This window comes from Lagopus leucura, unplaced genomic scaffold (assembly GCF_019238085.1).
Source record: "Lagopus leucura isolate 7727_CA_CO unplaced genomic scaffold, USGS_WTPT01 Super-Scaffold_760, whole genome shotgun sequence".
In the NCBI taxonomy this organism is placed as follows: Eukaryota; Metazoa; Chordata; class Aves; order Galliformes; family Phasianidae; genus Lagopus; species Lagopus leucura.
This window is the reverse complement of record NW_024962257.1, coordinates 837038-862038: the sequence shown is the minus strand read 5'-3', so window position 1 is coordinate 862038 and position 25001 is coordinate 837038. Positions and strand designations below refer to the sequence as shown.

At 44.3% G+C, this 25001-nt stretch overlaps 2 protein-coding genes across 5 annotated transcripts; one reads left to right on the top strand and one right to left on the bottom strand.

The window, feature by feature from the left end:
• On the top strand, positions 1-6456 carry SNN (stannin). Of its 3 annotated transcripts, none has more exons than XM_042864189.1 (2): positions 1-65; positions 3749-6456. In XM_042864189.1, the coding sequence occupies exon 2, from the start codon at positions 3826-3828 to the stop codon at positions 4087-4089; it is 264 nt and encodes an 87-aa protein (XP_042720123.1). In that variant the 5' UTR covers positions 1-65; positions 3749-3825; the 3' UTR covers positions 4090-6456. The 3 variants fall into 3 exon arrangements, with proteins under 3 accessions (XP_042720123.1, XP_042720125.1, XP_042720124.1); XM_042864191.1 differs by lacking the exon at positions 1-65 and adding an exon at positions 832-1958; XM_042864190.1 differs by lacking the exon at positions 1-65 and adding an exon at positions 1966-2655.
• TXNDC11 (thioredoxin domain containing 11) lies at positions 6076-24672 on the bottom strand. 2 transcript variants are annotated; one of them, XM_042864187.1, is made up of 12 exons: positions 24521-24672; positions 22577-22793; positions 21896-21993; positions 19163-19292; positions 15757-15850; positions 15196-15308; positions 13489-13689; positions 12346-13135; positions 10556-10701; positions 9316-9425; positions 8300-8380; positions 6076-7117 (listed from the first exon to the last, which is right to left on the bottom strand). In XM_042864187.1, the coding sequence occupies exons 1-12, from the start codon at positions 24670-24672 to the stop codon at positions 6493-6495; spliced, it is 2757 nt and encodes a 918-aa protein (XP_042720121.1). In that variant the 3' UTR covers positions 6076-6492. The 2 variants fall into 2 exon arrangements, with proteins under 2 accessions (XP_042720121.1, XP_042720122.1); XM_042864188.1 differs by lacking the exon at positions 24521-24672 and adding an exon at positions 23625-23677.
• Between the last annotated feature and the right edge of the window lie 329 nt (positions 24673-25001).

The following is a 25001-nucleotide window of genomic DNA, read 5'->3' as shown; positions in this document are numbered from 1 at the left end:
CCCGCTGCGTGGCGGCCGTCGCGCCCGGGGTGGCGTCGGAGGGGGCGGCGGAGCTGTGACGGACGGTGAGCGCCGGGCTCGGCCGGGGCGGGCAGGCTGTCGCGGCGGGGCCCGGGCCGTTGGGGCGGTGGGGTGGTGCGGCGGTGGGCGAAGCCCCGCGGCGGCGGCGGGCGAGACGTGCGGGCTCCGCCCCGCTCCGGGGCCGTTCCCGGCCCTCCTGGGCGCCGCCGAGCCGCTCTTTGTGTCTGTGCGCTGCGGCTGGGGGTGGCTCGCCGCTCTCCGCAGCACCAGCGGGCCCGGGCTGCGCGCTGCGGGCTGCCGGCCTGCCCTGCCGGGTGTGTGGCTGCGGGGCGGCCGGGGAAAGGGTAGCGCTTCGTGCCCAGCGGGGCCGCAGCCGGAGCGGCGCCGGGAGGTGTGCGCTGCGAGGAGCGGGAGGGCGGCGGGCCTGGACAGAGCGCTTAGAAAACCGGCGAGCGTCTGAAGAGCTACTTCGAATGTCTGCGTAATAAGGTTTAATCGGCAGACACAGCGCTGTTACGAGTTTTGTAGCGCGATGGGAACCGAGCGGCGGCACGGCGCGGCACGCTGCGGGCTCCGGCCCCGCTCCGCGTCCGTGGGGCCGCACCGCCGTGCCGCGGAGCGCCTCCCGAGCCGGCACAGCTCCGGCAGCCCAGGGCCGCGTCCAGCTGTGCGCGGCATCACGGCGGATCGCTGCCCGTGGCGGGCGGCTGCAACACGCACAGCGCCCCGCACAGCATCCCGCTGCCGCGCAGCTTCTGCGCGCTGGGGTCTCGTGCCTGCGGCTGGCAGCCCCGCGGCACTGCCCTGCTCTCTTCTGCGAAGCGTGAACTGCAGCGTAAAGCTTTAAAGGCGGCTCTTGGTTAAGTGCCAGGCAGTATCACGCCTCCCGTGGAAGCTGCACGCTGCTGTGAGGCGTCACTTCTGGATCCGGTGCTGCTGAATGGGTTAATAACCTCTTCCCACACGAAGCTGGAGCAGAGGCTGGCACTGGGCAGGAAAAAGCTATTATTTCTGGAGCAATGGCATAGCGCTGCTATTTTCACTGCTTGATTGCTAAGAATGCTGTAAGAACCAAGGCAGGCTACTTGCAATTCCCAGCGGTTAATCTGATGTATCTTACTAATGAGTAAATGTACTCAGATGTGTCTTACAGCAAGTGGGGTGGAAGAGAGACAGCTCCAGCAGCACCACCAAGTACATACACAGGTACACCAGGTGTTGCTGGCAATTCTTTTGAAGACTGGCGATTTCTAACTTCTCATCACTTACAGTAGAAGTGACAGATGAAGTCAGTGCTGCTCCTGGTATGCGTGTGGGCATGTCAGCTTGGGTGGGCTTTAGAGAAGGTGAGTCAGAAAGCTAGCTGTAATCTGCTGTGGGGTCAGTTTAAGGGGATCTACAGAATGCAGCATTCCCCCAGATGAGAAATGGACTCTGAAGACAATGCAAATTTCAATCCATTGCTGGTGGAGCGCGAGGCTGGAGTTCTGCATCTAGAACACAACACAGACACCAAAGGGCTCTCTGGAGATTCTTACTGGTGTAGTTAGTGTGCATGTGCCACCCCACAGACAGAATTAATAGCTTTTAGCAGGAAAGCTGTAGCTATTCACCTAAAAGCCCGAGAAACAGCAGCAAGACTTAATGGTGACACTGAAGTTTGTGCTGGAATGCTGCATTTGCTTGAAACAAAGCAGCCAGCTGATAAAATGCTGCTGCCAGCCTGCTTGGTCCCTTTCACCAGGAGCTGGCAGTCTGTGCTGTTGTAGAGCTGGGCAGGGGCTTAACAGCTGGCTTAGGAAGGATGCTGGTGCCTGTCTTCTTGAGCATGAAGGGGAAGATATGCGTGAAGAAAGAATGACTGCTACTGCATCTTCTGAGAGTTGAAGTAACTTGAGAAAGATGACCTCGAATTTTATCCATCACTTTCTTAAAAGGTGAATGTCCATGCAGTCATTTTTCCAAAGGCACGTAGGCTAGTTTTCTCCTATAACTCCTGCATTAACTATAGTGTGGTGCAAAACTAGCAGGGATTTCCTGGGTAGAAGTGAGCTGCTTGATGCAACCCAATTTTCCTGGCAGTATTAATGAGACCAGATCTATGCATAGAGAAAGGAAACTTGCTGGGTAATACATCCAGAGGAAGCTATGTCCCTCTGTGTCCCAGAGCCGAAAATATTCCGAAGATCTGAGTCTTCTGATGAAACTAAAAAGCAGGCAACTTGAAAAGTGCAGATTTGTGGATTTGGCAAAGGAAAAACTTTCGGAGGGGTCTGTCAGTGGTCATGTACACTCCAGATTGGACTATGAGTTGCTTAATGAAGTTGAATGGGTATCATGCATCCTGTAGGTCCTAGTTTTCCACCTCATGACACCTTGTACTTTGCCACACCAAAGCACAGGAGAACCTCAAAGACAAGTCCTGCAAGCTTCTGTTCTTATCTATTGACACCTCTGTTGTATTAAGGGAGCTCTCCTGGTTAGTTGGTGAAAATGAACTCCATAAGAGCCACCCTGAGTCACCCTCAGCTGTTCATCCTGTATTGAATAAGCAGAGTTCATAACACTGCGAAACAAAGATGACAAATTGTACACCTGTCTGGTTGCAGTGGGCACACAGCTCTGCTGCTGATGGTATGTGGTACACTTACTTTTATTGTTTGTTTTTAATTGGGGAAAACTGGGTCTGCCAGATTTGTCGTATACCTGGCACAATTCAACAGCAAGCTGCTGGCTGCTCTGCCTTCAGGGCTGGGAACATAACCAATCTAAACCCTACCTTGCCTCTACTGTTTGGAAGCCACTAAGAGCGGAAGCTTGTAATAATAATCTTCCCCTTAATGTTTTATTGGATTCTTCAGTAACTCTGGCTTCTCATGATAAGTGCACGAGAAGCATTATTTTTCTTCAGCTCAGTGAACAACCAATTAATCACCATGTAGTCAAGCCTTCTCAGTAGACCAATATTACGGATGGGCTTCCAGCAAACTATTAGTGTTACAATTTTTTTTTGCAAGTGTTACCAATCCTGGAACCCATAGAGCATAAGGAAGATAGTGTATATCAGATCTACAAGTGCTAGATTTCTGGCTGTCAGATGTGCCACTTCTGCAAGATTGCTTTAAGCATGCTAAAGGGAGCTGACTTGCTACCTTGTCATGGACTTGACAACTCCACTATGATTTAATATTTTTTTATAATTTAACTGAAGAGTCGTAAGTCTTTCCACACAGAACTGTGTAGCTTCCATTACTGGAGGAAAAAACAACTTTGCTATGCAAATCTAGGTGTAGCCTTGATGTGGTCAGCTTGCCCAACTGTGCCTAATGACTTCAGTGTTTGTAAAAAGCTTGCTTAACTTGTGTTACAATTGAAATTTGTTAATGGACTGTCATGTCTCAGAGTTACTTCATCCTAAGGTACATCTGCATCTTGTCTCAAGCTCTCAGTAAAAACTGTTACTCCTTAGCAGTTTGAGGTTATCCATCTTGGAAACAGGTCAAGAGCTGAAATAAGTCTGGCTTTCATTTGCATTAGTTTGCTATGAAAACTTCTAAATTCAAAGGCAGTTTGTGAAGAAATACCTTAAAACGAATATGGGCACATTCAGCACTTCAAGATTCTCGTGCAGGAGACTTGTGTGAGTCACACAGAGAGCGCCAACCGCAAATATTTCTGAAGATACGGAACTGCACAGCCTCATTAAATGTCTGTTTTTCCCCTGCAGGAGTCTGAAAATACAGTGAAGCCTGACGGTGCAGACAGAAGAGTCTTCAAGAAGCTGGACAATCTGAAATACTGACCATGTCTATTATGGATCACAGCCCCACCACGGGAGTGGTGACGGTTATCGTTACTCTGATTGCTATCGCAGCTCTTGGTGCCTTGATTCTGGGCTGCTGGTGTTACCTGCGGCTGCAGAGGATCAGCCAGTCTGAAGATGAAGAAAGCATCGTGGGCGAAGGAGAAACCAAAGAGCCCTTTCTTCTGGTGCAGTACTCTGCTAAAGGACCCTGCGTAGAGAGGAAAGCCAAGCTAACTCCAAATGGCACAGATGTACATAGCTAACTTGGAGCGACACGTGGACTGTGGCTATGATGTGTGTAACCAGCAGAATCTATACTGTGAAGAACTTGTTCACATGCACACTACGCATCAGAACACCTCCATGAGACTTTTAAGCATTGTCTGCAACTGCACACACAGAGAAGTTGCTCTCTGCATCAACTGTAGATCCTAATTCCTCCACAGGAGGAAGACTCACAGGACACAGGAGCTGACTCGTCTGGCATAAAGTCCATTGCTGGCAATGGATGCAAAGATATCTTGGTGCAAAGAGACTAACAGCATTTTTTTGTTACTTGAATGTTCAGCTGAGCCTATTTTGATGGAACCACTACTGTACTGTGAACTACTTTACAACTGTGAACTGTAAATAGGCTGCCAGAAGCTTTATGCTTTGCATTCACAGCATATGAGAATAGCATGACGCAACTGCACATAACACGAGGGGACACTGAACCACAGCTGTCGATGGGAATCCCGATTTTCAAACCAGACATGTGGTTAAAGCTTGCTTCTGCTATTAACTTCTGAGTGCACAGCCAAAAGGTCAAAACAGCACCGGCTTACTGGACTGGTGTAGAATACTTTCTTTAAAAAGGTGTAAGCCTACAATAATACGCTGAGGGAAGAAACACAGGAGCTTCACGAAAGGAAATAACTTCCTTCAGTTACAGCTAGGCATTGGTTAAGCATCTGGCTGCTAGAGCAGATTTTGCTAATCACATGGCAACTGCAAGGAAACTGCCATTGTGATGGATTCTGACCTGGGAACTAATGATGGTCACCAAACCCTCGGGGTGGTCCAGAAGGTTTCCAGCAGTGTGAAGTGGCAGTAGAGCAGGCTTTTTCTCTTCTGTGTTTCTGCATGCTGAAACAGCAGAAGTTTTTACCTATTAAAACTGGCATAAATGCAACTAATGAATTTTTCCTAGGACCTCGTGTAATTAGCAGCTTGGGTATATGTAATCAAGATATTAATGGCCTGTTGTAAAAAGGCATTTTAGACTAAGACAGTCAGGTATAGAATTCAGTTCCTGTATCTTGTAAATGACTCTCGGTTTAACTCCACAAGATACATTTCAGCCTCTTCTATGAGAAATAATGCTGACAGGGTGAAAGATTTCTGGTTTGTTTGCAGCCTTCAAGCTAGCAACTGAAAATACTTCCAAGTAAGGAGATCTTTTTATTTTCTGCTCTATACTATAGTTCAGCTACTGAAACTGCAACAAGATGTGTCAAATAGGGGGTTCTAAACTCAAATACTTGAGAGAGGGACAGAGCTAAGCAACCAAGACCTGCTTTTGCCTACCCTAGAACTATTAGGCTCTCTCAAGCATCTCTGTGCCTAATTTCAATTTCAAACACTTAACTGCATAGGATAAAAATTTACTGTAACGATTTGTTTCTTGAAATATACTACAAATAATCAAATCCAACTTTTGTTTTTCTAGCTGACCAGGAAGTGATTACTGCTGCTTGTCCCTGTACATATGAAATAACTAAGTAACACTGGCTTAGCAAAATGATAATGGCATTGTCATAGTTAATAAAGTCTTGTCCCTTCCTTCCAGAGTAAGACATTGTATTGTATTTTTAGTGCTACGTTTGGTTTCTTTCATTGAAGGCTAGAATTTGAAGCAGAAAAGAATACTGGCAGTAGGGAAAAGCTCCTGCAGTTGCTTTTAGAATACAGCTGGCAGAGCTGTCCTTGCCCTGGCACATGCTTCTTAAGATGTCAGTGGCAGGAGACTGGCATACATGCAGCCAGACCCATACACCTAGACCTGTGTATTATAGAAATCCTAGAAATTAAGGAGAAAAGGATTAATTCAGTAAGATTTTTCTTTAGTTTTGTTTCACTAGATAACAGTTCACACATGGCTCTTTCAGATTTCAAGACAGTCAGGTAACTGGTATACAAAAGTGATACAAAGTGCTGAAGTTCTTGAATAAAGTATTTTGTCCATTCAAGTTCACTGATCACAGAGATGAAGTATTTCATTTTAATTCTGCAAACAATGCGATGAAAAGGGCAAATTTCAGAAGTTTATGGAGAAGTGTACATTAAAGGTCTAGCTTTTCTTCTAGCAGCTGTTACAGAGAAAGCTGGTGTAAAAATAATTGGTCCTTAGAGATGCTTTATGCTGCTGCCCCTAAACATCAGCATCTTTAATTTTAAATGGATAGGTGTTTGCAAGTTAGTGCAATAGTAAAGTGCAGAAAGTTTTCCATACTCCTTCTCTTCACTTTAGAATGGGGTACCTAATAAGTTGTTCAAGTATACAAAAATATTCCATTTGATTTTCTTTTTCTAGATCATGTGGGAGAAGTCTTTATTTACAGTGGATTTCAATAAAATTTGCATAAATACCTACTCAGTACGGCATCATGACTTTGTGTAAGCAATCATTCTGTCCTGTTTTCACTACTGTGTTCTGTCGCTACAGCATCAACACGATCAATCCTTTTCTCCTCTGTGCTAAGAGCTGCTGAAACCAATACACTGCTGTCATCAGCCACTGTTTGCTCTGACTGAAGGGCTTCTTTAGGTTCGTCTTTGCTCTGTAGCTTTCCTTCCCTCGATGCCACCAGGATTCTCAGTAATGTATTCTCCTTAAGGAGGTTTTCTGATGCGTCAGCCAGTTCTTGAAGCTTTTCAGCCATTTCTAGCAATTCCCGATTCTTCTGATCGTATGTTGCCTGCAACTGCTGGCTGTGGAGCTGCAGAGTCTTGTGCTGCTTTTCCAGTGTGTGCTTCTGCTGCTGTAGTCGATGTTCTTCTCTTCTAGCTTCAGAAAGCTGTGCCTCAAGGGATTCATGGGCTTGATGCAGGGCCCTGATTTCTAACCTTAACTTCTGAATTTCTTGCTCCAAGTGGGAGATGTGTCCTTGCTGTAAAACTGTCTCTTTATGGAGGCATTCTTTGGTGCAGGGCTCTGATGAAGAAAGACTCGAGTGATGTAAAATAAATTTAAGAAGATGAGGAAGGCTAACTGGAAAGTCTTCTGGGAACTTCACGCTTTGATCCTTCCTGGAAGGACATACCAAGTTAGTGTCAAGGCATAAAGCTACAGAAGCAGTGATAACTAAGTATCTGCTGCCCAACTCAAAATTGGTATCTTGGCTAATTACACAGTTAAAAGAAACCTAAACTCGTATAATGAAGATACAGCACAGGCTATTTCTATTTCATAAACTGTTTCACCTGTATTCCACAAAGATAAGATGCTTTAATGAATAATTCAAGAACTTGGGGCAGATAAGGTTTGTGTTCATCAAAATTAAGCTATTTTTGGCAGACTAGGCAATGTGTTTTTTCTTCTCCTGCAGTCCTGGTGATCAGCCAAGTTAATTCTGTAATTAGCAGCAGCAGTTTCTCAGTTGACAAGCAGCTTACATCCAAACTTAATGATTCATGACATTTTGGAAAAAATAGCCTACACTAAGCCAAAATTGACTCATTATACAACAGTAATGTTTTACTATGTCACTATCCTTTTTAAAAATTATTATTATTATTATTATTATTATTATTATTATTTTAATCAAAACCATAGCATACATCAGAAAAGCTGAAAGGCTATTTGCAGTGAAAACCAAACCAAAGCAGCAGCAGTGTGAGGAAGAAAACACTGAGCAGGCCGGGTAACCTGCAAAAACAGTCCCATGGCAAATGCACAAGGAGCTGTACAAAGCCTTCACAGAAAGCACCTTTACATCTAAAACAGCAACAACAATCTAGTGCTACTACACATTCTGTCAAAGCCTGATTTCATTTATTACCTACATGTAGCAAAACTAAAACATGCTAGAAAGGAAAAGTGGGAAAGAAATCTGCAGATACAGTTCCAGTGCTAAACTACTTAAAAACCACGTTTGTGAATGTTACAAACCCAATCTCACTAAAAACTATGAAGTTAGTCTGGAGATGGTTGGTAAAACAGGCCAAGACAAAACAAGCATCTGTGAAAAAACAAGAAACACGGGACTACATAGTAACAGCACACAGACAGGTACCAGAGGAAGCCCCGCCACAAGTGGTTTTACTGCTCCTAGCCCTGCTTTGCCAGTGCTTTAACGTAATCCAAAGACCTTTTTTGCCATTTCATACTTGAGACGCACGCTGTCACTATACTGAGACGCACGGATCACAGAGTTATTGTAGTATTGTGAAGGAAAAAACAAAACACACGAGGGGAAAGAACCGCATTACCTCTGCTGAGGAAAAAATAAAATGGTCGGGAGCCGATCTGTCATAAATTCCCAAGGAAGATCATTTTGAGTGGTATCAATTCTGTTAAGAAAACACGCACACAAGAAGTCATTGGAGGGATTACAAAAAGGGAAAATGCAAATTTTTTTTCCCCCTAAAGTTCTACATAGAAAGGAACATGAGTTTAATTAATGAAACAACTGTTCAATTGCTTGCTATGGCTTTATTTTGCTTTCTTCAGTCATTTCTGATTATAAATTGTTACAATTCTATTAGAAAGAAAAGAAAAAAAAAACCAACAGATAACCACACAGTGGGTGGTTAAACAAAAATAACAGACCAAATGATAGAACTTCAACGTCAGGAAAGAGAATGGGTGTAGATTTGAGAGCAGCATTTTACCTAGGGCAAAAAAGCAGCAATTATAAACAAGTGCTAGCTGTAGCTTTTAATTTTTTGCCCATATATCTCCTGCTGCTCCTTAAGGAAATTCAGTCAGAATGAAATAAGGACACAATGAGAACAGAGATGTAAGCAATCATGTATTTGAGAATACATCAATAAGAATGTTTCAGTTGCACTGAAACCCTGACCATGTTAAAGAACTGTCAGACAACACACGTATCGTACACATGTTGTATAAATGCGTACGAATGTCTCTCAATTCCTAAAATACAACACTGTACGATTCAATTCTTCACTTCAAATGATCAGAGAAAGTTAAAAATGCTTTTCTGCTGCCACCTGCTGTACTGGTTCCCTTTCCAAAATCAGTGTGCTCCAAGAATAATTTGAAAATTCATTTTAACTGAACTGCAGAAACGCTGCAGTGAGATTGAAAAGAATCAAATTTAGGCAGAGGAAAGAAAGATAATGATTCAAAGAAAAATGAAACAGACGACATTCACATCAACTACTGCGAGACTGTAGAGAGAAAAAAAAGTAATTATTCTCTAAGCCAATTATCTCAATGAACTTGCATTATTCTAGAGAGATTAAATTAGAATCTTTTTTACCTTGCCACAGTGAAATGATCTGGAGGCAAAAGCCGAGCCAGCTGAATAAAGACATGATTGAGAGAAGCACAGAATCCACACCACTGTGCATAATAGAGCAGCAAGACATTCTGTAAAATGAAATGAAGAGTCTTATTACCTACTGTAATTGATCTGCACTAAAGAAGGGCTAGTCTTCACAAAATCTCAATTATTTAGCACTCTTAACATATGAAAATACACTGCATGCTAATGTTGACATGCTTTATTACAAGCTATTTACTGATGCCTTCTGTCTCTCAGGTTAACACAGGCATTCCTGGGGAATCTCCTCTCCGTAAAGAGAAAACAAAGAGAATTATTTAGTTCTCGTTAAATAAAAACGCATCAAGCTTTCTTACACTTCTTAGGATTCTTCTGCAGCCTTGAACTCCTACATGTCTGACAGTGACTGTACACCCCAGGAGGTGGTGCTGGGGAAGATGTCTGCCCTCCTGCTTTGGGCCTTTGGCTAGCAAAGGGCAGCCGGGATGCTGAAGCCAAGCACTGCGCGTGTACCCACCTGCTGCAGCCCCACAGCCAACAGACACTAATCCTGAGTACTTCTTAAAAAGAATAAAAAGTGATTTAACTGCTCTTCAAGATGACCTCATACATAAAGCAATTTCATGGCATGCAAATAGACAGCTTGTGCCTTTGAGATTTCTGTGTGCCAAATCCTATCTTCGGTTTAAAACTTCTGTTAGCTTTACAAGTGCTTTTTTTTTAAGTTTAAAAACAATTAATACATAGAAAACAAAAGGTACTTATGTCCTTTAAGTTATGAAAGGCAGACATCACAACGCCTGGCAGCATTACCTCAAATTCCACGTGTGCAGCATGTGCTGGTGCTGCTGCAGAGGAAGGAGGGAAATGGGGCTGCAGATTGCAGGCAGAGTCAAGGACTTCTTTCCATCTCAAAAGCACAGGCAAAGTAAAAGGAATGGAACTTTGAACGATGGTAGAAAGCTGCTATGCAGGAATCTGCAGCATGGACTTTTTCATTCTTTTACCAGGAAAAAGGCACTTTGGAGATTCACTTAAAGTTACACTAAATTTGATTGCTTTTTTTTTTTTTTTAAGAAACAAATATTCTGGCGTTCTGAATAAAGACTGTTGTATTTTACACAGAAGCAACGCAGGTGGCTAAAAAAAGAATGAGAATCCTTCCTCAGAAGGTGAGCAACGACTTGCAGAAGCTTTTTCCTACAGCAAGGAGTACCTTTTCACTTGAAAACACAATGTGATGGAAGGTGCTGGTGGTCACTTCAGCCACGACGCGCTCTGCAGGGACACGGACTGAGGTGCCATCCACGAGATGCCTCTTCAAGGGACTGTAGAGAATGCTGAAATTCTTTATGAAGTTCTCTGAAACAAAAATGATACGTAAACTTACGTCTGGGTTTTGGCAGGCTGCACTTTGCCATTCCCAGATGAAACTAAAGCCGACACATCGTACACAGGCAGAAAACAGCAGATCAACAAGTCTGTCTCTGACATACCAAGAGCAGTACTTCATTTCGTATTTGCTGCTCAACATTCATGAAATTCTCACAGCAGATAACAATATTGTTATTTTCCTTCCATATCCCCAGGTTTTGAGTACTTATGTATTATTAAGGAATAACTGAATAGGAAGGAATAATTAAAAATACTCTGCCTACTCCTGTATGTTTAAGAACCATCCGTAAAAACTGAAATCTGTTGAAGATATTAAACACAAACCTGTTCCATTAATTTAAAATATCAGAAGTTAGGCCAACTATAGGAATACAACAAAATAAATAATAAAATAGAAAGAAAATCACAGTGACTCTGACAACATACGTAGAAAAAAACATTTCTGGAAGCTCAAGTAACTCAGACAATGTAACTCAGCACAGCAACTCTCATCCCACTTAGGAAATCCTGTGAACAGAAAATATTTTAACACAGAAAGCACTGAGAGCACAAACAGGAAGAAATTTATTATCTTCTCACCCAGCTCTTTATTACCCTCTGAGCATCCATGTGTGGTCAACAATTTTTGTTTTTAGCATCATTTTTTCTTTCCAGAGCGTTCTGTGGGGCAGGGAGATGCAGAGGGGATGGAGGGCAGGTGGGAGCTGGAACTTCAACACAGCTCTTTGCTCTCCAGTTGTGCCTACTTACTTGTGCAACTTAAACACCTATGGCAAACTGCAAATACAAGGTAATGATGTAGCACCTACACTGATTAAACCTTCTGGAACAATTTACTTTGATACTGTGTTCAATAGAATTTACTTCTATATCTGCAGACTCTGCTAACATTAAAAGACTCTGCATTTTCCCCAGGCTGACTCAGCACACTGTCAGGGCAAGCAAATGCACTCTAGCAGGCAGCTCACAGCCTGCTCCAGGAACTGCAGTAAGCCAGAGCAGTGATTGTTGTCATCTCCCCCTGAAGACAATTGGCTTTTTTCTTCCCCCTGGCAATTTAGTATTGCCAGATCAGAACAGAAGCAATTCAAAGTTCTATATGAAAAATACATGCACCTTTAAAGAAAAAAAAAAAGTAAAACAATGTATAGATCAGAGGACAAAGGAAGGACTGGTCTGCACTGGTAAGGGAGCAGTATCTCGTGGAATGCTGGCAGCTTTTAGTATGTGGAAACAGCTGAACGCCAGCAGTACCATTAATACACAAATGTGTTTTATAGTATCACATTTGTTAGAGGTTCAGCGTTACTTTTTTTTCCACAAGCAAATCAGTTTTTACCACTTCCTTCAATGTTATCAGTCACCATTTGCACACTCCAATGTTCACTTCACTTAAAGCAAATCATTTTGTTGTGTGCATTTTGGTTCTCATGCCATTTAGAAAAATATTCTACTAGTCAGTTAGCTACTAAATACATTAAATAGAATAAATTAAGGCTCACAATGGTGACCACAGTCTCACTTTTCAGAACAGTGTGAAGTTTTCCATTCATAAGTTTACTTGCAAACTTGTTTTTATTATTTAAAGCATTTCTATAGCAGACAGCATACCCAGGGTAGATCCTGTAAGCGACTGATTCTGATCAAGGACATAATGCAGCTCTTCTTTCAGGTCAACAATGGCAGCAAATTCCTTACGATGAGTCGATCTTGATGCTCCTAGTCTCTCTGCATATATCCAAAAAAGATTTGAATCCAGCAGATAGAGGTTCAAGGTTTTGTTGGTCCTGCAGCTCAGACCAGTAATGTTAGTGCCAGCAATATGAAGGTCAGGAATAAAGCAGTTCCTATCCTCAATATGAGGAATAGAATTCTGGATGTCAGCATTATCTTTCTTCCCATGGGAAGAAAATGCAACTTTAGGGGTCTGAAAGATGGTCTTCTCAGAACTAATGAAACTTAAAAAATGTCTATCGACCGTTCTGCAACATGCAGTGTAATAGCTAAAGGGACTGTAGAAACTTAGGAAATTGCTGCATTCAATGCTACTTGAAACAACTTGAAAAAAGGTGTGTTCCTGGAGGTAGAAAGAGTCCAAAGCTGTTTCTATCTCAAAGAAGTTACAGCGTGGCACACTGACTTTATCTGGCTTGACACCAAGCGTCTGATTAATGCACAGCTCACACACGTTGTGAGTTCTGGATATCGAGTGCCACTGCGGAAGCACCACTGTGTTACAGCATGGGTACTTGGTTATCAAAAACGTGTCTGCCAATTTCATATGTGCATCTGGATCAGAGGAATCAGAAGCTGGTGAATCACTGTTCCCTAAGTGCTGAAGCTCTGGTTCAGCTCCCTGGCTTTTGTTACAGCTGTGGTATTCCAAGGCCACTTTGGTAATCTACAAGGAAAAGAGAAAAGCAAAGTGAGATTAACTGCACATCGTTCACTCAAAAGCAGTTATCTGTTGCAGGTTTAACAACCTCTGCAACTTTTGATGGAATTTTACAAAGTTTACCACTCTTCTATATCCTTAGGAAAGAATTACAGGAAGCTGTGACTTTGTAACAAAGCTCAGCATCTCAGTCTACAAGAATTAAATACAAAAATACTGTTTAAATCACTTTCATTCCACGACACTGATCTCAAGGTCCTCTCTGTACTGTTTATCACAGTTCAGTAACACAATGGTTGAAAAAGAAAAGAGCAGACTTCCCTTCCATCTCACCTTTAAGATGAAGGTATTTCACTTACTTCGTCTAACAGAGGCTGAATTTCTGCCAAGGGGTCGTAAGGTACAAACACGAGAAGCGCCGGCCCTTTCTTCAGCTCGTTGTTCAGAAGGAGGCTTTTTCCCCCATGTGGTCTCAGCCAGCGGATGAGCAGCTCTCGATTTTCCAGAGCCCACTTGCACACGTTCTCAGCTGTATAGTTCATGGTGTCATTTGGATAGATCTCGAGAAGGGAAACAACAATTGTTTGCTCTCACTTACTAAAACATACTGCTCACTATTGAACGCAGTAATATTGAATTCAGTAATGCCTGAAACACATTTTTAATTTAGCAAAACTATTCAGAGAGCTTCAGAACTTCGTACCTCCATCCCCCTCTCATGAGATCATGTCAAGATTCAGTCTTCCAGGCAACAAGTCTTCTGCCAGGCAAGCTCCTTTTTCTTTCATCACATCACTATGATCTTTACTGTTTGCAGTCAAGGCTTTATAAAGAGTGCCATTTCTAAGTTGACATCATCACGTGTTTTGATTTATAGCATACTAGAGTAATTTTTTCCACTACTAATTAAACATATTAACTCACCTTACGTCAATATTTTAAGAACCCAATAACCAGACTGCATTTAAAATGGCTATACTGTTTTTTAGTACTGAAAGTACAGAAGAAAATTGTTGAAAATTGGCTTACAGCTTCTAGGATCATTTTCATGAATTAAGGTAAGTTTATCCTGAATCGCTGCAAAAACAGCAGTCTCATGCATTTACCAATGATTTTTAGAAAAAAGCCATGTTTTCCCTAATGTCAGTTGAATAAAATACTGCATGGAAGCTTATCTTCAGAGCTTCCACTCACGCTAGCAGTGTGGACAGATACAGACTCCATACACAATAACAATTCCAAAAGTATTTTCAGTTTTACTATTCCAAAACCATGAACAGCAGGTTTAAAGTTCAGATAAATTTTCAATTAAATTGATATAAATAGCTCTTTTAATCAGAAGAGAGTCTCAGTATGACCACTTATGAGGTGTTTGGGCTTCTGGGGCTTTGTTTTGAAGGAGACAAACTACTTCCCATTAAAAAGACTTTCCCAAATTGTTAAGATGAACCCAAGGGCCTCTGAAAACTTAAGTCAATCTACTACAGAAAGCCAAATACGCTGTGAACACAAAGCCCACTGTCACACACTTCAGAGTAGTAGGACAAGAGCTGAGCTGAAGTATCTATATACCTTCATATGCTGAAAGTCCAGGTATTAAGGTCTTTAAAGTAATTCTCAGATAAATACAGGTTTTACAGACAGTCAAGAAAATAATTCAATTTCCCTCACGGATGGATGAGCTATGACTGCATGTATTTCAGCAGTGCTGGTGCAGCTTCACATTGCTGTGCTCTGGCACTCATTTCCCTACATGTGCAAGGGAAAAAGCCAACAAGCAGAAGTGTATACCTTTGACTCTTGCAAAAACCAGACACAGAATTGAGTCTGATACTTCTCCTGAGGCCCTATCGGCCACCTGGTCTAGACACTGCTTAAAGTTTAAATCATTTAGAGCAGCTGCTGACTAGCAGAAAGAAAATGTGTATTACCGTACAAAAATATACTACTTAGATGCTCCTTGTTCTACTGCTTTGTGGAACACTCCTTTATTATATATTTGTCCACGTGATGTTTGCACTGCAGCACAGTTGTCTCAGTCACCACAACACCAATATGATACTCACAAGAGATGTGTTGATGTGTCTGTGCAAATACACACTGCCCGAATGCACCAACGAGATCTCCTCCGCAACAAGCTTATCTGTGACCACTCCGAAGCGTACTGTTCCCAGGTAATCTTAAAGGGCAAATGTTCAGTTTTAAATAGAATTCTACACTGAACTTCTCTCCTGAGAGCCTTAGAAGAATACACATCTTATTTTTAAAATGCAACAACACTGGAACTGAAGACACTCTGGAATTCAACACGGTCAAATGCTGTCTGCCTTCAGCTATGGATGCACTGCAGCTACACTTGAGGGATTTTGAGAAAAGTGCCCCTTTGTGTATCACTGAGAGCAGCTGCCCTGTACTGGAATTCCACGATGGCTGACCCCAAAACATACCATAAACCTTTCACGTAAGCAAACTTTGCACAGTAATTAAATACAGTCTCATAATTAGATGAACCTTAATATACACTCAAAAGGGATCCACTTTCAAATTACAAAATGTTGCAAAGAATTACTGAAGTCCATACAAGTACATTGTTCAGAGACCCCTTAAATTTTGAAGATGAATTTTACCTTTCTTTAATGAATGTAAAGCTGACGTAAAGAAGGTTAAATAACCGGGAGGCTGCGGCGAAGCGTTGAACTCAAAATATCCCACAACTCCAGGCTGAAAGAGTAAGAATTACAGTTAGCTGAGCGATTTGCAACTACGTGGGAGATGAAAGCTGTTTGCCTACACTAAAATGTAACATTTTAAAAGATAACAAAACAGCGTTTGCTGACGAACAGTCACTTAATGCTGTCAGAAAAGAATTAGCATTTAAAGACTGATCAGGAATCAGTTCTAAAGCTGTCATTTGACAGCTACATAAAATGCAAGGATGCTTTTAGGACTGCAGAGGCATGACTGAAAATTAATATCCCTAGAAATTATCAGTCAGTTCCAATCGTATAATATAAATCATAATTGTTATGAGACTTCTTCAGAATGAGAATATCTAGTATAATTTTTCAGACTACATTCTAATCATTTACTACGTTGCACATAATCAGCAACTGTGTGTGCATCACACATCCTGTGAGTCAGTACAGGAACTGCTAAGCCCACAGCCTCCCCATGTTAAAGCTACAGCCACTGCAAGTTCTTTCACTGTGTCACTTAGGGCTCCGTGCGAGACCAGCTGCACCAGAACAAAGAAACAAAAACAAATAAGAAAAGATCTTCAATTGCTGATCAGACAACGTGAAATGTAAAAGATTCATCCATAGGCAGGGCTGCTGGCAAGGCCACAAGCACAGCTGGGAGCTGCCTGCAGGCTGCTGCTCCGAAACATCACCTACGTTTTGAGTTTAAATTTTGCAGAATACAATTCATTTTGAATCATAACTATTAATCACTGCCTTTCTATTCACCATTCCAATTGGTTTAGCAGGCCTTCAGGACAAAGAAAGCGATGGAATTCGGTCATTCTGTGCTGTTTCCCAGTTCCACCATCCCGGTGCGTGCACCAAATGCACAAAACAAGAGCACAGGGATCGCTGTGGGACAAAAGATTCCAGCCTCACCGACCGTCCCGGGTGAGGGAAATACCTCCCCAACGAGATACCTTCAATTGGTATTTCAAAGGATGCTTTTATTATTTCAGCTTTACATATAAAAAATGAGTATAGTTTCAAAACATGAATATGTGATTTGCCTATTGTTGATATTAGTGAAAATATCTCAGAATGTTTCACTGATAAGATGGTTCCCCATTCCAACCAGTGAGCTGTTCATTCAGGCAGGAATTATCCTGCCTGACACTGAATGCTACCCACAAGAGCCTTCCTCTTAAAGATTTTTAATGAAACACTCCAAGAAATTACCAACAATAAAAGTGACAATAACAGTTGTTAAAAAGAAAATAATAATATAAATAAAGAAGTGAAAATATACGGAAATGTAATAGCATTTGTTCTTCAAAGAAGGATAACAGTTACCAAAAAAAGACAGTCATTGCTTCTCTTAATTTTCCCTTCCTAACACCAAATTAAGAAAGTAACAAACCAGCCAAGTAAACCCAGCAAGGAGACACACACAGCTCCTTACACGGCTTCTCATTTCTGGCACCATTTCTAAACACCATCACTGGCACGAAACAGCAACTGAAAGCAAGAAGTGACAGCAGAAGTGCCAAGAAGCCGAAGGGCAGACCTAGAAAGCAGTTCAAAGCCACTGAGCAGACGAGGCCCTGACTGCTGTTATCCATCAGCTGTGGCTACAGATCTCTGAGTGCTGACTGCAGCGGAAGGCAATCACAGGCACACTGGGAGTGACTCTTGGACGTTTCAATAAGAAAACTGGGTGGGTTTAGCAGAAAGTATGCTTTATGTATGAACCTTGTGCTCTACGCCCGATCTGCAACCTGTTTGAACAATGTCCTTTCTGTGACCATCTGACAAGTTAAAAGTTCCTCCTCGTGACTGGGGCAGGTACACAAGGCAACTAAGTGGCCAAAGTGCTGCATCCCTTCTTGAGCACTGTGCAAACTGTCCTGCTCTCCTGCCAGCTCTCTGGGTCCCCTAATGGAACCTGAGCAGCTCTGGGAGCTGGACCAACACAGGGGCAGCTCAGCAGGAGAGAGATTCAACTTTTATAACGGAGATCTCAGTATAGATAGGAAGTTCTGAATCTTGGAACACAGATTTGCTAAGAGGAGCTCAGACAGCACCAACTTCCACCTCCTTGTAGCTACGGCACAACTGCAGATTCCTCTCCCGATGCACTAAGATCTTCCTATACACTTTATGTTCTGTTTTCCAAATGGGATGTTTTCCTTTGCTCTCAAAAGTAAATTTAACTCCTATCCTATTTTAATTTTGCACTGCTATCATTTCATGAATATATAAAAAATCCAAATAATTACTGTCAGAAAACGCAGCCTCAACTGTGGGTATGAGCAGCATTGCAGTGCATACACCCACCCATACAGCCCTCCCAGACCCAAATCTGGAGCCTGAGCACCACCGTTTTCCAAGGAGGCAAGCAGAACAACAACGAAGTCATAGAGCAGTAAAACTGAAGCAGAAAAAGGACAACAGAATCGCAGAATGCACCAGAAAGAGACACAGAACCCACTACTCCTGTCTCTCAGCCCCCGCTTACAATGCTGGGGATCTGTACAAATGCAGAGCTCTGAATGTCGAGCCCAGCCCAGCACCTGCACCACGAGCTGCCTGTACTGCAGCACCCACACTGCTAAACTAAAGAGGAGCCACTCGGATCTGCAGCCCTGCACAGCACTGTGCTTCTGCCCACACGGCGCAGGGCTGCTCCCCAGGAACTGGGCGTGCAGTATGACAAGGGCATTTTCCATCATGTGCTGCAGAAACTGACAGTTTTAAAGGGATTAGAAATGGTTCTGATTTCTATGCACACTGCCCACTCGGAAGTAATTAATCCACCAGCGCTGCTCTCAGCCTCAGCACCTCTGAGCACACAGGACTGAAAATGAGAGAGGCAGCGCACCGGTGGGTTAAGGTCATGAAGGAACAGCACACAGAGAGGTCAGGAGCCAACAGTTATTTCAAGTGATTTCACATTTGTTTTCACTTAGCATTTATCTCAGTAGAAAGATTTAATATTCCTTTAAAATTAAAACAATTATTATATATTTCTCAGGTGCTGCAAGATTTTGGAGAAAAGATTTCTTCTGTCTTTCTGGTTCGTGTTTCTTTTTGCCCCGCAAGGTAACAGCTATGATTCTTGCCTCTATTAAAGTAATGCAAATTAACAGCATCATTAAATCATAACAGTCACTGCACAGGGAACCAGAGTTATGAATGTGTCGTTTCATGTATTTATGATTTAAGCACATTTACAGGGCACTGATTTTAAGACTCTGGAGAGCAATGAGCACTTGGGAGCAGATCAAACTTAACTGTGAAACAAAACTCTTTCTGAACCACAGCAGAAAAGCTAGAGAAGAGAGACATGTACCTCATAATTTGAGAGGAAATCTAGTAATTTTGATCGAGACGAGATGTAGAGTAGTGGTGTCATCACCCGGCGAACAAACTTTTCAATATAAACAGCACTCATTGGGCCTTTGTATTCAATTGGTCCAAAACTAGTACCAAAAAAAATAATAGAACATTAAGACTGAAATTCACAGTAGAGTCCCTGCTGGAGGTGGCAGAGGTGGAGTTCTACAGACAGCAAGCTCAGCTCTTGGGATTGCTCTCTGTGCTCATCATCCGTGGTGCCTGCAGCTGGCAGAGCTGTGTTACACTGACACTACAGCATCCCTGAGGCACAGCACAGCATCCCCAGCTGAAGTCACAGTGACAGCACGGCGCCTGCGTGCAGATGTGATGTGTTGGTGGGGACGGAGCTTCTGAGTTCCATTAACGAAGCAGGTAAAAGCCAGGAATTAATTAAATGTTCCTATCCATATAATTCTGCTTTATCTATTTGAAGGAAGTACACCACAGAATATAGATCTGAAAAGCTGCTACTGCTTTCCCTTTCTTTTCCTTTTTAAATCTTGAGACTGAAAAGATGCAAGGTTCTTCACATGAATGTTTCCAAGTATCATTCAGTAAAGCCAGGACCAACCCCGCCATGCTGCTGCTGGGCAGCCGGGGTGACCTGCAGCTCCTCGGGCCGCGGGGCTGCGGTGCCAGACCTCCTCCTCCACCCCCCTGGGTTCACCCAATGGCTGAGGTTGGAGGGAACCTCGATGATCACCCAGCCCAGCCCCCTTGCTGCAGGCAAGGTTGCCCTACACCAGATCAGGTGGCCCAGGATCTCATCCAGCCTGGCCCTGAATGCCTCTAGGGATGGGGCAGCCTGTGTCACAGCCTCACCGTCCTCTGAGTAAGGGGTTCCCTCCTAACATCTAACCTAAATCTCCCCTGTTTTAGATTAAAGGCATTCCCCCTTGCTCTATCACTATCAGACCATGTAAAAAGTGTCAGTCACCTCCTGTTTATACGCTCCCTTCAAGTACTGAAAGGTCACAGTGATGTCTCCCCACAGCCTTCCCTTCTCCAAGCCAAACAACCCCAGCTCCCCCAGCCTTTCCTCACAGGAGAGGTGCTCCAGCCCTCTCAGCACCTCTGTGCCTCCTCTGAACATGCTCCAGGAACTCTGCATCCCTCCGGTTCTGAGGCCCCAGGCCTGGGCACAGTGGGGCCTCACCAGGACAGAGCAGAGGATGACAATGGCCACTGCTCTTTTAAATCCTACATCTCATTTACCATCTTTAGGTTGGACAAGACATCACAGTCCAAAATGAAATAAAAAAACAAGAGCACAAAGGATTAATCCATTCCCACTAGTCCACTGAAGAATTTAACATCATGCATTCTGTAATACAGCTTATGCATATACATGCTGAAAGAAAAAAAAAAAAAATTAAAAAAAATAATTCAAGCTTGCACTGAGATACTTATGTGCAAATGTTCTGGAATGGTTTTTTAGAGCTTCCTGGATTAATCTATATCTTACGCTGGTATATCATAAGTCTTTGCTTTAACAGCAACACACACTGCTTCCTCTCACGTGCACTGTACAATGCCCAGGAGTTTAATATCTCAGGCAGGAGGGAGTTATTGCCCTCTGAGGGCTTCATAGGGTTATCAACATGAATCTACATCTCACTGTTGCAACTCTGTTTAAAGATACAGCAATCAGTTACTGATAATACCCAAGTGTATTCATCTAATGTGTTGTTATTTCAAAATAAAGTAATTCTAACTTAATGCATGTCCAAGTAAGATTCTGCACAAATGTATTTGTTGGGTTTTTTCTTTGTTTGCTTTTATTAGGGTTTGAATTCTTCCAGTATCATTCAAAGTTCAGCTGACAAGGATTAGGATTGTTCATCCTCAGCACAAATCCCCAAACTAAGTACAGTCTGCTTCTGTAATGGGAGAGCTGCAAAAATGCCACTGAGAAACTACACTGCACCCAGCTCTGCTGTACCCAGTACTGGAAAAGCATTACTTTCTGCTCCACACAAAAAGAATGCATACATACAAACACTAAAAAAACCAAAAGTGAGGCTACAGAATACTATACAATGTTACTCAAGCATCCGGGGCATAAGAAAGGAGCGTACGATTCAGATTCAGAAGAATGCCTTCACTGCATTGCTCAATTTCAACATGCACCTAAATTCCACTCCTAAACATGACTGCTGCCAAAAATTGGGACCAATGAATAGAATCCACCTACAGAGCAAAGAGGAAACTAAAATAAAAACATAAATCTGAATAATTTACATTTCATTGGAGAGAGAGCTTCTAGGAGATGCATGTGCAATATCAATTTTCCTTAAGGATGAAAACTTGAGCAGCACAACACTTAATGGACAGGTACAGCCCTTCTCAGTAGCTCAAGAGCACTGTCAGCTTCACCCAGAATCCCCCCTTTTTCAGCTGTCTTTTAACTGTAGACAAGGAACTTTGAAAACACAACGTTTTTAGGAAGGGTGCTGCAAAAGTAATGCCTCCTTTTTTATTGTGTTGGCTGATGATGTGAGAGGCAGATGTTGAAAGAGTTTTGTAGCTGAGAACTTGCTCTATCACACACACTGTTGTGCTCTTTGCAACAGCCATAGTTTCCATGGAAATAAGTAGGAGGCATTACTTTTGGAGCAACTCACATACAATACTTCTGCTTTGCAAAGTGCCAACTAGACAAACAGACTCCACATGAAGGTCTTACCTGCGGTGGTATAAGTGTATGACAGGAAAATAAAAGAAATGCTTCTGCTTCCTACATTTCCCCTGGTTCCACCAGCAATTAATAGCAACAAACAGCACCTGCAAAGCAGATAAAAGTTCACAGCTAACAGCAAAGTACATTACTGTAACTTTCTTTATCTAGTTTGCTTTTACCCCCAATGCATTCCACCTGTTATTTTCAGCACCTTCTCAAAGCAGTATTTCATACCTGCTCCTCTTAATTCTATCACTTTCTTTCCTTCCTCCCCAACCCTCCCTTTTTTGTTTAAAATCTTTTTGTTGTCATTTCTTTGCACAGCAATATTTTATGGTCACTTTTCCTTCTGGTTTTTAAGCTTCCTAATCTAAATCCTAGGACTGCAGGCAAACTCCCCGTAGTTTCTACCTGAAGGCACAGCAATAAATCCAGAAACACTTTACCAGACAGAAGCTGCAGAGCTCCCCATCCAGGAGCAGAAATAACACACAGATGAGCATGCATCACAGCTTTGCTCCATTCATTCTAGTGCTGTGTATGTAAAATTAAAGACGACTGGCTCAATCACTGCATGGTACAGACATGCAGGTCGTTCTGGTTCCCACAGGATGACAGGAGTTGGCCTCTCTTTGGGGACCAAAGCTCTATCAGATCACATGTAAGACTCCTGTCTTCTCTAGTTACCTGGTCTGACAATCTGCTGGCCACATGTTCTATTTCTTCTCTCATGGCAACCGACTGGCCACACCACGGCGCGTAGAAGAAATACAATGCAATCTCTGAGTCCTGACGAAGGTGATCTGCATAGTCTAACTGTCCCCGAAAAAGATCGATGACGGGAGATCTTGTGGAGAAAAAATTTACTGGAAGCTTTGCTGGCATTGTTACATCTTTTGCTCGGCTGTGGGAAGGAAATTAAGAGGGCTCAGTGAGACTGTGCAGTAATTAAAGAAGCATGCCCAAAGCCTTACCTTAGGGCTAGTGAATGTCATACAGTGACAAAACTGCAAGAATTGACACAAATTATCACAAATTATCAGTTTCAAGAAATACCATGAAAATCTAAAGATCATCCTTTTAAACAAGTTTCCGAAATTCGTGCTGCTGTAACATGCACCATGCTCATGGGTACGTTAGCCCACACTCTTCTTGCTGGGTGCTTCAGAACACAGAATTAGCAGGAAGAGTGATTGCTTTGGATTCCTTCCCTGGCCTCATCCTCTTTTAAGACCTGTACTTTAGGTAACAGCACCTAATAAGAGAGGAGACACTGATCATACAGCTTTCTGATGCTAAAATGGACAGACATCATTACTGTAACTTACACATTGCTGTAAAGTGCTCCATACTTCTATTATTTTATACTCTGCTATGAAAAGCTGTTTTACTATGACATTTACCACCAGGTGAACGCGTACCAGTTCATTTTACCAACACCACTGATCAGAGCTGGGACCACAGACATTGCCCAGGGCATGTTTCCTTTCAGAAGATGTCAAGAAATGGGGTCTTGATTTGAAGACTATACAAGATGGGATGACAACAGATTGAGTCTCTTAAGAGAAATGACTTCGACCAGCAGCACCAAGAAACTGCTTTCTGTCACACCAGCACTCCAATGATCCAGAACGCGGCACTTCCAGCACTTTCTGGAAGTTATGGGAGTTCATAATTCATACCTAAGAGATAGTTATCCGTCACAAAGCGTTTAACATACAGACCAGCTCCTCACCTTCACAATTCATTGGCTCTAGCACCCACAAAAGGATGTGCTCTCACACAGGCTGCCCCAAAGCACTGTGTTAGACTTCTGCCTCCCCCATCGGCAGCCCTGCCAGCACAGCCGCCCCATCCCGCGGCAGGTCCCAGGGTTGGGTGGGTGGGCAGACAGAAGGACGGCGCCTAATAGCTTAAGGCCGAAAAACGGGATACGAGATTGGCTCTAAACTGCAAGAAAACGGGTCAACACGACAGGCAGCAAGAAGAACGACTTAGAAACTACACGGCTGTCCTCAAGTAGGAGAAACACCCCCAACAGATGACGACCAGAGCCGCCGGGTAACAAAGCAGCAGCTCGCCGCACCGCTGCACCCAGCAGCCGCCCTCAGCGGAGCCCTGCGGCTGCGCGGCCCCGGGCAGGGAAAACCCCGGGTGCCGTCGCGCCCCGACCTTCCCAGCGAGGGCGATGCGGCCTGCGGCGAACGGAGCTCACGTCGATTCGAGCTTCCGCCACGGCACCCGGACTCCGCCTCGGGCCGCAGAGCCCCGCAGCAGCCGCTCCCCTCCCGTTCTCCCTCGGCGCGCAGCGGCCGGCAGCGCAGCGCCGCTCGCAAGGGAGGAAGAAGCCGCTCCCCGGCACGGCCAGTGAAGGCCCGCGGTTCGGATCGCCGTCTCCTCCGCCCCGCCCGCACGACCCGGCCCGGCCGGCTTCGGACGCCGCGATCGTCACGGGACGGCACCGCGCGCCACGCGCTCCTCAGCGCCCGACCGCAGAGCGGGGAAGGCGCAGGGCCAGAGCGGCGCTCCGGGCCTTGCTCGGGAGGGTGCCCCGCTCTGGGCCGCGCGGCCCCGTTCCGCCCGCCGGCCCCGGGTCCCCGCAGCTCGGTCCAGCCGCTCCCCCGCCGTTACCTGCAGGTGACTTTGAGGGCGACAAGGAAGGCGCAGCCCAGCACGATGGCGGCCCCGCACAGCAGCTCGGGTCGTCGCGCCATCCGGGCGGCGCGAGGCCGCAGCCGCGGGGCGTCCGCAGGGCCGGGCCCGGGGCCGCCGCTTAACGACATCGCCGCTGGGCGCGGCGGGGAGGGCCGCGGGACACCGGGCCGCTCCCGCTCGCACACGTCTCCCTGCCGCCCGCCCGTCAGCTGCCCGGGGCGGGACTGCCGCCCGCCAACCCAGCGCCGCCACGCAGCGCCGAGCCCAGCCGAGCCCGGCAGGCGCAGGGCAGGCCGGGAGCGGCCGGCGGCAGCGCGGCCCTGAGGAGGAGCGCGGGTGCGCTGCGCTCAGCTCCTGCACGCGGCGGTGCCCGTGCGGCGATCCGGGCTCGCACCGCCGTTCCGAAGAAGGGATTCACGTTTAGTTGCGTCTGGAACGACTTCCAGTAGTTTACAGA